This window comes from Diadema antillarum, unplaced genomic scaffold (assembly GCF_040938485.1).
Source record: "Diadema antillarum isolate AM-2024a unplaced genomic scaffold, OU_Dant_1.0 seq00001174_RagTag, whole genome shotgun sequence".
Taxonomy (NCBI): domain Eukaryota; kingdom Metazoa; phylum Echinodermata; class Echinoidea; order Diadematoida; family Diadematidae; genus Diadema; species Diadema antillarum.
The window spans coordinates 265,980-279,427 of NW_027271977.1; the positions used below are offsets into that span (position 1 = coordinate 265,980).

At 38.8% G+C, this 13,448-nt stretch overlaps 1 protein-coding gene across 1 annotated transcript in view; it reads right to left on the reverse strand.

Annotated features, from left to right (window-relative positions):
* Nucleotides 1-210: 210 nt before the first annotated feature.
* LOC139744421 (uncharacterized) overlaps nt 211-13,448 on the reverse strand; it is a 28,430-nt gene continuing 15,192 nt past the window's right edge. The window contains exons 8-16 of the mRNA XM_071654861.1: nt 12,937-13,139; nt 12,315-12,419; nt 9,943-10,057; nt 9,219-9,343; nt 7,750-7,837; nt 6,005-6,074; nt 4,928-4,995; nt 3,886-4,055; nt 211-964 (exon numbers count right to left, since the gene is read on the reverse strand). Of these exons, the coding sequence (XP_071510962.1) occupies nt 920-964; nt 3,886-4,055; nt 4,928-4,995; nt 6,005-6,074; nt 7,750-7,837; nt 9,219-9,343; nt 9,943-10,057; nt 12,315-12,419; nt 12,937-13,139 (989 nt within the window). The 3' untranslated portion in view covers nt 211-919. The remainder of the gene's footprint in view (nt 965-3,885; nt 4,056-4,927; nt 4,996-6,004; nt 6,075-7,749; nt 7,838-9,218; nt 9,344-9,942; nt 10,058-12,314; nt 12,420-12,936; nt 13,140-13,448) is intronic.

Here is a 13,448-nt window from a genome sequence, read left to right on the forward strand (position 1 = left end):
GGACACCACAAACTACAGAGGGCGCTATTCAAGTGCAGGCATATAACGCCTCATTGCTGATCAACGCATGCAAAACTGGGCATTTCCACGAATTGCGGCAGGCGACGTTAGGTTCAGTAATCCTGCCTAATGATTGGTATATCACAGTTTGCTTCACACGAGCCTCGTGATAAAACATAATTGGAATTGAACTGCGCCCTCTATGGACATTCATTTACACAATTCAAACAGTTTGTCACATGATCAAAATACTCATGGAGTCATATATATATATTTAGATCAGAGAATTGATACACGCAGGAAACAGATTTCTTCCAATGTTTCTCCATGCACAAACACATCCAAAAAGCGGCATTAAGAAGGAAAAAAAATCTTGACCTCTGTCCAGTTCCTCATGCCATCTGCAGACTACAGTGGTAGGGAGGAACTTTAAAGTATGGATGGCAGAAAGTTCCTGAAGCACTGGTGATCTGAGGGGCACAATCTGACACCCGAGTGTGTCTTTCGCTGAGTGCAGTTTCTTCTTTGGATGCATGCACATCAACTTGTAAGTCTCTTTAAAAAAAGGTTTCCCCGCACCCCTCCTATGTAACCCCATGTGTACTTCTCCTTGGCAGCTACCGGTACTTCCATCCAGATTAAAGGGGTACGGCAAAGGAGGAGGGGCGGGGTCAAAGGGAGGGGAGAAAAATGTCCTCTCCACTCAGAGATACAGCTCAAGAGATGGGCTGCCGGTGCGCCTACCAGTTATTTGAAAGTCGTCCACACTCAGTGCTCTTAAATATCTCTGTACTGTTTGGTCGAGTTTTGTTGCGGTTGTTGGCTTGTCTGTTAGTTTCGTTTTCGGAGTCTTTTACCCCCCAGGGGGTGTGATTAAAGTCTGTTGTTTCTCTCGCCCGTCTTCCAGCGCACACTCCAATCAAGGTGACACCATATGACGGTACGGTCCCTGGTATCTCAGGTACTGCAGTTCGGAGATTAAAAGAAAAGATAAACACATGAAGAAAAGCAGAGTAAATATTACGATTCATAAGTTATCTCTAATTACTGAGATATGTACAAATGGCAAGGCATGTGCATGATTAGCTTTCCAAAAATGACACACTAGGCGCGGTCAGACTGGCAAAAGATCGAGAAGTTTAAGATTGCGAAGTTTGGACCATTGGTACGTGCGCAAGAAAGAGTGCGCCGTCCGATGGCTAATGATTGTGACGTAACAATGCACATCTGTACATGACAATGGCCTCTCGCTTCGGAGGGGAAGTTTTGGGGAAGTTTTGGGGAAATTTTTTCGCGGGAAGTTTGCGGTCACACTGGCAAAACTTCGAGATCTTAAAGATCTCGATCTTAAACATCTCGGTTTTTTGCCAGTCTGACCGAACCTAATTAGAGTGCTAAGGACCAACAATGTATCCGAAAATGAAATGGAAAGTGTTTACATACAATTTATATCAAACACAGGAATTATTGAGGAAAACCAGTGTAATCTCTATAAAAGTGCAGTATTCTGGATTGACTTGTGGTACTGTTCTTTGTGAGTAAACAGATGAGGGAGTTATGGTAAAACCAGACACGTTTGCATTTATTTTAATTTTACAAATTTTGTGCGAGAGCCGAGATTCCCCCAATTAAAATGTAAACAAAAGTTTGTGTCTACACCACTGTATATGCATTATGTCATGGCATTTCAAGGAAATTTCATTCTGCGAAATAGGCCGTCGGCTCCAATTCCCGAAAAATTTAATGCTGCTAAAATATCTTGCATTTTAGTAGTCTCCAATGGAAGCTAGAGAGACACTACCAGTCCTACTCTAGGTGATTGTAATGTGTGTTGTAGACAAAACTCATCATCTGTTTTGTTTCGGGTTTGATTTGCTTCTGGAGATATTTCATATCAACACTAGTATATACATAGATATGTGCATATACAACCGCAGGTCTATTTGTGTCTTTTGATACTCTAAATCAATTGCATTCTGCTGTAATTATTTATGTGTAATTAGCTGTTGATGGAATATTGTATTTTGAAAGATAATTATATTTGTCGTATATGAATATGTAATAAGGCTCAATTTTTTGGATAGACTGTTTAATGAGAAAGATTATATTATCGTATTGTTTTGTTTCGTTTGTATATATTAACATCAAGAACACGCAAATCAGCCTCTGGGCTGCTATGTATTTCCTTTTCATGAAATAAACCAAGATCTATCTATCTATATTCAGCAGTACGAGCAAAAAATCATTTCTGACAGGAGGCAAAGTTGAGGATGACGATGAAAGGAGAAGGAGCAGAGGAAGAATGTCAGAGATGTTGCAGAAAAAGAGAGTGAGAAAGAGAGAAAGATAACAGCAGTGAGGAAAAGAATGCAGGAGGAGAAATTGCAAAAGAAGAAAAAATGAATAAGGAAAACGAAATTATGGAGAAGAAAATGATGGAGAAGATGATGAAGAAGAAGTTAATGAAGAAAACGAGAAAGTAAAGAAGAAGACAAAATGGAGAAATGCAGAACCACAAGGAGACGTCACGGAACACAAAATGCAAAGAGATGGAGGTGGTAGATGGACATGATGTGAAAGATATGAAAAACTAGAAATGTCGCTACGGCGACTGGTGTATGCCTCCGCCATAATGCATGGTTCTCCTGATAGGTCTATAGTACAATGTCTTGACAATGTGTGATGACAGTTTCACACAATTGGCAAAATATTAAAATGACAGGTTTGCCACAAATGTGCTGAATGTTCACTTTCCTAGAACTAGGTTCAATTGGATGAATGATTAAAACGTCAGAGTGCAGGTAGTTGGGGGAACTGATGATTTTTACTTGACTTTTGACCCTTTTATAAGTTTATGCATTGAGTAATTTTCAAGGTATTGAGAAAAAGTATAATTTCAGTATCAAATGGTAATATAGTGTTATCTAAACCTGGCCTTTCAGCTCACAGTTCCAAAGAGAATCACTGTTAGGTAGAACATGTATAAATATGTAAGTTTCATGATAATACCTTGAGTTACTTTTGAGACATGGAGGAAGAAGTGCAATCTAGCACTTTCACTTGACCTTTGACCTTTTGGCAAGAAACTTCCCACAGAATATATATTGGGTTATACATGCATACATCAAGTTAAAAAAAAATCCTTCAGGTATTGCATAAATATAAGGAAAGTAGTGATATTTTGAGGAGTTGACCTTGACCTTTGACCCCCTGACCTTTGACCCATGACCCCCCAACTTCCCTAGATAATCACTGCCCATCGGTACATGCATATATACTAAGTTCCATGAAGATACCTTGAACCATTTGCGAGATATGGAGAAAAACATGAAATTTCAACCTTTTTTTCACAAAATAACCTGTGACCTTTGACCCCGTGACCCTAAAATCCAAACAAAGTATCATCCCCCCAGGATATACCCTCATACCAAGTTTGATGCAAAACCACGTCACGGATCTTGAGAAATCGACAAAAACAAAACGGGATGGACGGACGGAAGGACGACCCGAAAACATAATACCTCCGGCCACTTCGTTGGCGGAGGCATAAAAAGAAGAGAAAAATACTGGAAGTAGGATGAAATATAAGAGCTAGAAATTCAGAAGGGAAACAAGGCTAGTAGAAGGTACAAACAATACAGGAATAGAGAAGATTAAAATGTGGCATCTCCCCACGGGACACTGACCTGCATAACAAAGTGACTGTTAGATGTAAGCAAAGTGAAAAAAAAATATGAAAAAAGAACCAAACTGAAGTCCTGTAGGATATTATAACAGAGAAGGAAGAACTGGCAACTATGAAGGGGAACAATGGTTGGAAGAAAGGTTACAAAGAATGGAAGAGAGGGAGAACAAAAGGTAGAAAGCGTCCACCAGGGCACTGACCTGTATGACGAGAGACGGTCCACCCGCCACCACCTCCTGCGGAATCTGGGCAAGGGGGCAGTTCTCGATACTCATGATCTGTAGCGAGGAGCAGAGGGCCAGCTCAAAGGGCAGCTGGTTGAGGTTGTGGTTGTCGTTGATGTAGAGCTGCTGAAGCTGCTCAAGTGAGCCTGGGGGTGACAAAGTGGATGCGAGGGAAAATGGAGAGTTTTATTGCAAAATGAGCTAACTCCATTCCTCTTAAGTTGGGATATTTGTGATTAAAGCTGCTATAAAACAAAGAAAATAATACAGAAAATACAGGAAAGTTTTAATCATAATTTCTAGAATATTCCTTTTTATGTCACAAGTGAGGTATCAAAGGTTTAATTCTGCTCAGATGATGGACTTACTTTGAAATGTTAAAAAATGACACTTATCTCATTTTGCTATAAAACTCTTAAAATGTTCACCTCTAATCTATTTATCCATCCATAATCTTCCTACCACTTTATCTCTTCTTCAGTCTCTACATGTCAAACAACCCATCACCAATCAATGAATTTTTCTCCTTCACCAATCTCTATATCTCAGTCCATACATCTATTTAGCAATTGATGTACTGGCGATGATGAAGTGCAATTTGGAGATAATGGGAAATATTGAATGCAGAATCAGATAGATGTCATTTTCAGAGTCTCTGAAAAAAAGTCATCATGAAATAGAGAAAAATGAAACCTTTCCCATGACTTTGTACTTGCTACATACTATGAAACACTCTTGAAGATCCTATCAAGATTATCACATATATTCTCATTATTTTCATTGTTGTTGTTGTTGTTGTTGTTGTTTTTAAATCAGATTCAATCTCAAATATCTCAACTATTTCAAATGGGCCCCCAAAATGGATATACCTGTTTTTGCACTAAAAACTATTCAAATGTTCACCTGCACATAAATTCATCCATCCATCTTTTCTTTCAAGCATTCACCTTGGATCACTTCCACAAAAATCACACACACACACACACACACACACAAAGGGATTGGAGGGGTGTCTTACCGATTTCCTCTGGTAGTGAAGCCAAATTGTTCTCTCCTGCTTTCAAGTATATGAGATTTGACAGTCGCCTGGGTGAACACAAGACAGAAAGAGAAAAAGACAACAATAATGATAGGCAATTAGTAGATAAAAAGAAGAACAAAGTAATGCTGAAATAGAGGATGAGATTTCTGAAATGGACAGGCACTCACATATCTTAGATACTCACAGAAGAGCAGTTATTCATTCTTTTACCCACTTGCCACAAAAAAAAAGAAATGCATAATGACATGAATGTAGGTACATAGGACTACACGATGGATATTTATTGCTGTATGTTCATTGCGAGATTTGTATTTTAGTTATTTGGTTTCAAATGTGTAGTTTAAACATGTTGTGCTGAGTCGCAATAACATGCACATTGCATCTTTTTTCTTTTGCAAAACAATTATGAAATGAAGGAAAATACAAGGAATATTTTGTTAGACATTGCTGTATAATATGGGCCATGGTCTCAAAAGAGTATAAATGTTCAGTCATCCATCCAAATTTGACCTAGTTGTAAATCTGGTAAGCCCACTCAGGCTTAGCAATGTTTCTCAGTCCAACTGGAAGACCATGATGATCCACACGGGATTAGGGATCCACAAGGTATTAGGCCCAGGGGGATTAAATAATCTTTATTCATTGACAATCACTTCACATGTGGGCCAATTGGTCAACCACACACAATAAAGGTTAGAAATACATGGACGAAGTACTGTGTACGCCATATACTTTAACGAGTCCACTTTTTTTTTTCTTTTGCGAATCTAGGACTTCCAAACATTCCAGCAAGTGGTTAAATCTGTGATCATTGAAAAGAGCAATAAATGAAGAAATGTATGCATGCACCTCACATTCATATCTAGGCCAAAGTCAATACTTCTGTGTGTTTCACCCATTGAGGATGGTTTGATTTTTTACAACATAATATATTTCTCATAGACACTTGCCCGAGTATACATAGGACTCGTCCTCAACGGGTTAATATTTATAGCTAATAACACCCAACACGAAATCTGTGAAAAACCTGTGAATGTGGATGTAGTAACTTACCCAATGGATCTGGGGAGTTGTGTCAGTTGGTTCGTCTGAACGGATAATTTCTGCAAATCCTTCAGATACGCTGCAATGGAGGTGGGGGAGGAAAAGTTTAAGGACAATTTCAAAAGTATATCACGTCTGATAAAATATGAAGAGTTTGTTCGCAAAAACCGATAAATCCATATTTGCTAAATGGAGATATTTGCGATTAAAGGTCAAGGAAAATAAAGAAAATAATAAGAACATTTTTGTTTCTTTTGACCGTAACTTCAAAAATGTACCTTTATATGTAGTGGCCAATATATCATTTAAAAGGTATTATTTTGTACTTTGTGACAGAGACCGTACTTCAAAATCTTCAAACATGGACTTATCGGTTTTTGCGAACAAACTCTTCATATTTTGTTTCTTTAATTTAGGGATAGTCTCACACTAGGCAAATCTTCCCACTTGGCTGGTAGTATGTGCACTTCATGACGAATATATATCAGTTCAAAACAAAAGCTCAAACGTCAATAATTTTGAAGTACAGTGCACTCCCGTTATAACGAAATGCTCCAGACCGGCAGTTTTCTTTCGTTATAACAAAATTTCGTTATAACCGAACAAATACAATATATAACAAAAACAAGGAAACCACACATATATCATATTCTGTTTGATGAATACTCATCTTACACTGTGCAGCTATGTGAAATGGGATGGTACACTGTACTTTTTAAATTTCGTTTGGATATTACATTAAAGAGAGCATAAAATTGACGGAAACTGTGCGTGGCACACGGAGCGAACACACCGCGGTGTGAAGCGTTCGCCCGTGCTTGTTCCGCTACGTATTTTCGAAAGCAATCCGCATTTCGTTATAACGGAGCACATTTCTTTTGTTTTTCTTTGTCCGTGGGGCTCGGAAAAGACTTCGTTATAACGAAAATTTCGCTATAACCGTGTTCGTTATAAGCGAACTTTGTACCATAGACATTAATGGCAATAATTTTGGGACCAGAAGCTTCACTTCATTATAACGAAATTTCGTTATAACCGTGTTCGTTGTAACGGGAGTGCACTGTATAAGGCAGTTGATGTGGCTGGGCAGCAGAGAAAGTGGCTGACCACAAATGTATACATTTTTGGCTTGGACCATTTTCTTAATGGCAGGCTTATAGCATTAATATGAAGAGTTTTATTGCAAAATGCGCTAAGTGCAATTTTTAAAGATTTCGAAATAACTCCCTCATCAGATAGAGCAAACTTAAACCTTTCTGGTAATATCTCACTTGTGACATAACAAGGAATATTCTAGAAGATATGATTATTAAATATCATGTATTTTCTTATCATTTTCTTTGTTTTTTAGCACTTTTAATCACAAATATCTAAACTTTAATAACAAGAATGGAGTTAGCAAGTTTTGTGATTAATCTTTTCAAATACATCAATTCAAATATTTCATATTGTAAATTCTTAGAAGAGTAGTCTCAAATGTTACGAGTACAAAAACATCACAACTTGAATGTATCTTCAAAAGAAACGTTCAGCCAGTGATATAGACTAGAACAAAAAAACTGAAATGTTGCTGCTTGGCTTGCCTACTGCAACTTGTCACATCTGTATGCTTGTCAGGCATAAAGTTTACCAATTAAAAGTGAAATGCTGTGTACAGATTATTTTCTTCGGTATATTTTACTAACATATACAGCAAACACACACACACCAAAAAAAAAACTCATCCTATCTGGTTGCTATGGTAACCTACTTACCAATTTCAGATGGGAGAGCCTCTAGCCTGTTTTCCTCGAGGTCCAGCTCTCTCAGTTTGCTGAGATTGCCGATTCTCGCTGGGAGTCTCTGTAAAGAACAAACAAATGTTGTTTGATTTTTTGTATTAAACATCATCATCGTCATCATCACCTGAATATCACTTTCCTCCATGTTTTCATCTACTTCATCTCATCAGCTCCTCCATCATCATCGTCATCACTGTCACCTTCATCTTGAGTTTTCTCACTGGATACCATCATCATTCTCATCAACTCTTGAGTCATTTCATCATACACTGTACATGTACGCTCAGTTTTGCCCTGTCCACAAGCATCATTATTACTATCACTATCATCATTACTCTCACTTTGATCATCATCATAGGAGCGAGTGAAGAGTTTGTTCGCAAAAACCGATAAGTCCATTTTTGAAGATTTTGAAGTAAGGTCTCTCTCATAAAGTACAAAATAATACCTTTTAAATGATATATTGGTCACTACATAATATAAAGGTACATTTTTTAAGTTATGGTCAAAAGAAGCAAAAATTTTCTTCTTATTCTCGTTATCTTTCTTGACCTTTAATATCTCCATTTGGCAAATATGGACTTATCGGTTTTTGCGAACAACCTTTTCAAGTACAGTTCATTTCTTTACAAAAGCCTTATGCTCCTCGTTTCGCATTGGGGATATACTTCTCATCTCTCTTTCTGTTAAAAAACAAATAAATAAACAAACAGAACCAATACTAAATTCAACAAGGAAAAGTAGAAATTACGCGGTGCGTAATATATGTCCCCGCCGGAAGTAGCATTTTGTAGCAAAATGTACAATATAGGTCAAAAATCAAGGTCAAAGGTCAAAGAAGTCAAAGGTCAAAATTCTGTGTTGAAGTTTTGAAGCCCTCACCTAGTGCCATCACATAAAGCAAACGGAATCGAAATCGGGTTAGAAATAGCGAAGGAGTAGCATTTTGTAGCAAAATGTACAATATAGGTCAAAGGTCAAGGTCAAAGGTCACAACTGAAATTCTGTGTAGAAGTTTCAAAGCTCCCATGTAGTGCTATCATATAAAGCAAACAGAATCAAAATTGGCTCGCAAATGACAGAGAAGTAGCAAATTGAACATTTTGATCACACACGGACGCACACACGGACACACACACGTACGGAGCCCGTTTCATAGTCCCCTGCTCGAACTCGTTCGGCGGGGACAACAATTTGACTACGGATTGAGTACCAAAGTGATGTCATAGCCACTTAATGGCCATGGATATTGGTTCTAAACAACCTCACCTGGCCCAAGCAGTTCCAACCCATGCTATAACAAAAGACTCCAACATCATCACTGTGGTACTCTGATGCATCAGTCCCATATGCAGACTTTCATGTCTGCAGTGACTATCCCATCAACCTTCAAACACACACAGAACTCTGTCGCCCATTTCTGACTTCCCAAGAGTGCATACCCGTAGCAGGTTGTTGCTAAGGATGAGAACTTCTAGTGACTCAAGATACTCGATGTCGTCCGGCAGCTTGCTGATCTGGTTTGTGCCGAGGTTCAGTTCCACCATGCTTGTCCAACTCCCAACATCTGGGGAAATGCACAAAAGCAGAAAATTCATTGTGCAATCTTTTTTTCTTTATTTTTTTATTTCATGCAATGTTCCATCAGGTACAAAAAAAAAATTTACAGAACAATATGATTAGCTGTGGCATTGATACCTCAAATACAATCAAATATAATTGAAATATGAGTATGCAAGCTTAATGTGCTAAGATAAGCCCGAACAAGCTAATAATCTCTTCATCTCTTTGGGCGAAAGGCAAACATTAAAATCTGAGAGGCTGCAGAAAAGAGAAGGAGTGATCATCAAGAAGTTTGTTTATTTGCATGAAAAAGATGCATCAAACAGAATGTGCAATCCCTTACAAAACTAAACACATGAATGCAAATACACATCATCCATTCACATTTGCACATTTGACAAGAGAAGATGCCTACAATTCTAATTTGATACCCTGAATGCATTTTTTTTCACACTTGAATAATTGAAGATGCATCCAACATTTGAATACTCAGACACATATTTTGTTAACATTTGAATTTACAAATGCCACCAACATGCAAACAAGTGGCATGATTCTTCACATGAGAAAACTAAGATGGAAAAGATCTGGATTAAACTTTACCAAGGGGGAGTGCTGTGAGCTGGTTGTCCTTCATATTGAGTTTGGTCAGGTACTTGGACCGGCTGAAGATCCCAAACGGAATCTTGTTGATTTGGTTGTGGTCCATGTTTATGGTCTGAAAGGGGAGAAGTCAATAGCAAAGACATGTAACTGGGTAAAGCAGTAATACAAACTTATCGATATACTGTATACACGGAATATTTCGCGAGGTTTTAATTATTTTTGCGAATTTCGTGAGTCGGGTGCTATTCGCGAAATTAAAAACACACGAAAATATTGACTCTGATCCCGATGTGGATGTGACATACGTGTGTACGTTTCTCCGTTCAGTGCAGGACTCCACGACCGCGAATTTAACCACTCGCGAAATCGTCGGGAATTCCCGATTCGCGAAAATTTAGACTTGCGAAATATATGGCGTATACAGTAATGTGAACAGGTCAACTGTGAATCCACGACAAGAAGTTAGTATTGATCTGCAGGTGCTCAAAAGCAGCCATATGATTATTAGAGTGTATGCATGCTATCTAGGTCTAACCTGTTAAGGACTAGTCGCGAGTATGCTCGGACAGGTGTCTACCGGAAATGTGTGTTAGAGCAAAAACAGCTCATTATCAATGGGTCTAACAAAGTTCATTAATTTTTTTGTGCACTGTGTATATTCTGCCTTGGGTGAGTCTGGTCCCAAGGAGAACCCACTCATTCAACGCTTCAACCACTTTATTCTTGATCTTTTTCAGCATGGATCAGAGTTTGCTGGTCACAACACCATATGAGTACTGGTAAGTCCTTTTCAGGACCACCCTCATATGAGAAAGAATTTACATGATGCATCTTGTTTTTACTCTTAAGAACTGGTGCCTTGCACTGTGCATCCTTAGGAGAACAACTGAGCCATACTTAAAGGACAAGTTCACCTTCATATACATGTGGATTGAGTGAATGCAGCAATATTAGCAGAACACATCAGTGAAAGTTTGAGCAAAATCTGACAATCCGTTCAAAAGTTATGAATTTTTGGAGTTTCTGCTCAGTCACTGCTGGATGAGGAGACTACTACAGCTTGTGATGTCACATGTGTACAACGATATATTAAGAAAACAAAGAAAATTCAACATATTTTCACTTTTCTCGCATAATAAAAGAATGCTTGACTTGCCTCTTTCAGAAGGCAGAGGGAATAATATTACCCTAAACGTACGTCAGTGATGAGTCAAGGAAATGTGCACTTTTTTCATGCAAAAACTATAAATATGTGAAATTCTCTTTATACTCTCCTTATATCGTTGTACGCATGTGAGTGACATCATACACTGTAGTAGTCTTCTCTTAAAGCAGTGACTGTGCAGACATTTCAAAAATTCATAACTTGTGAACGGGTTGTTTGATTTTCCCCAAACTTTCACTGATGTGTTCCAATAATATTGCTGCATTCACTCATTTCACATGTATATGAAGGTGAATTTGTCCTTTAATTAAACTGTTGCTATACACGTAACTCTCGAAGCCATGGCAAGTGTCATGGTGGTGAAAAGAATCCTGCTTCCTGATTGGCTGTTGCCTTTCTACTACTAAGAGTTGCTATCCTAAAATCTTTTCTTTTTTTTTAAATGGGACCCAGTAGATGCACTGATAAAACAGAAGCACACAGATGGCATGGAAATAGAACATATGTGACTGTGCATCACAAAACAGACAAAAAGTCGCAACCCTTGATTTTACGCGAGGACTCAAAAAAGGTGAAATGGGTCAATCTTTTATAAGTTTTTCATATTTTCTGAAAGAGCTATCCTTCTTCTACATTATTCTTTAGTTTGGGATCATAACACGAGTGGGAAAGTGTATTTTCAGCAGTTTTTCTACAAGTAACAACCCATTTTTGGGGGAGAATAGAATGATCAGGTACATGTATGTCTTTTCATTTCTTGATATCCTTTGCACACTCTTCACTTTCAAGTCTAATAACTCTCGAAAGGATAAATCTACTGTTTTGGACGTTGGTATTAATCATGGTCAGAATGTGCTTACAGTACATGCTCAATTTCAGCTTAATCTGATAATCCCTTCATTGTTGTTGCTCCAGTGGTTTACATCCTGTGTTTAGTCCCTTTCACTGCACAGCTAGCACAGCTTGGTATTAAAAGATTAAGTGCTTGAATAGACCCTGTACTTCACAGCCTCTTTTCTGAGTTCACACTTTCCAGAGAGTGCATTTTCTTTCAAGTATTTAGATAGGTATGGGGAGTCCATCTGAATTGAGTTATACATCATTTTCAAGTTTAGAGTGCTCTTTCAGAATCTGCCCTTAACTTAAAAAACCCATGTATGGCAACTTTTTGTTGGTTTTGTGATGCAAGGTCACATGTACTCACATCAATGGTGGCAAACTGCTGTGGTCCTCCCACTGGGTATGCCGTGAAGTTGTTTCTCGACAAGCAGATACTTGTCAGCTTGTTTAACGAACACAACAGTCCCTCCTGTAGAGTGAGAAACATGCCCATAAATGATATAATCATTAACTGCAAGAAGGTGCCTCTTCCATACAGTCAAAGCTGTCTGTAGCGGCCACCCAAGGGACACGAAAAAAGTGGCTGTTATATGCAGGTGGCAGCTATCAACTGGATCTTTAACATACTTTTTCTCTCAGAATTGTTTTAGTGGTCACACAAGGCAGGTGGCCCCTAAAGACAGGTGGTTGCTATGACAGGTTTGACTGTTTGTTTTTTTTTGTCTTTTTATATGAAATTCTGATGAACAATCAATCAAATAAATCAATATAGGGTGCTATTTGGCCAGTCATGCTTGGGGCATTCAAGGATTGTATCATTTTCATAAGGATCACACTGATCACTCATTCCACTCATGCAATATTGCCCTAGCTAGGGCAGCATAATGAACTATTCCCCCCTTACGACCAGTCAATATTTTGTGAATATCATAGTGAAATGTTACACAGAGGCAACCTACAGCCCACAAGACCTTGCGGCAACTTACCGGCAACATGCCAATGTTGTTCCCCTCCACGTTAAACTCCTCCATGTTGGCGCAGTTGCCGAGGCTCTTCGGGATGGCAGAGAGGCGGTTGTAGCGCAGACCAAAGCGGCTCAGACACGTCAGGTTGCCGATGGTCTCTGGTAGGTCCAAGAGCTCATTGTGCTGGAGGTCCAAGGACGATAGCTGGACACAATTCCCAATTTCTGGTGAAGAAGAGGAAAGCTTGTTGTAAAAACCGTACCCCACTGGTTGGTCCCTTTACCCAAATCCAAAACATATCAAGTTCATTATCTTCCAACCCTGGGTAACGCACCAAAATCATAACTGTGGTCTAGGGAAGAACTGGGGGCAATTCTGCTTTACCCTGGACAATCAACAACCGACCCTTTAAAACTTGGACAATAGATGGGCACTTTTTACATTCAGGCAAATGGGCTACTAACCTACTCACACAGGCCCACTGGCCGCATCTCCTCACACTGGACATGGAATGGACCACTTCACTTACCCTA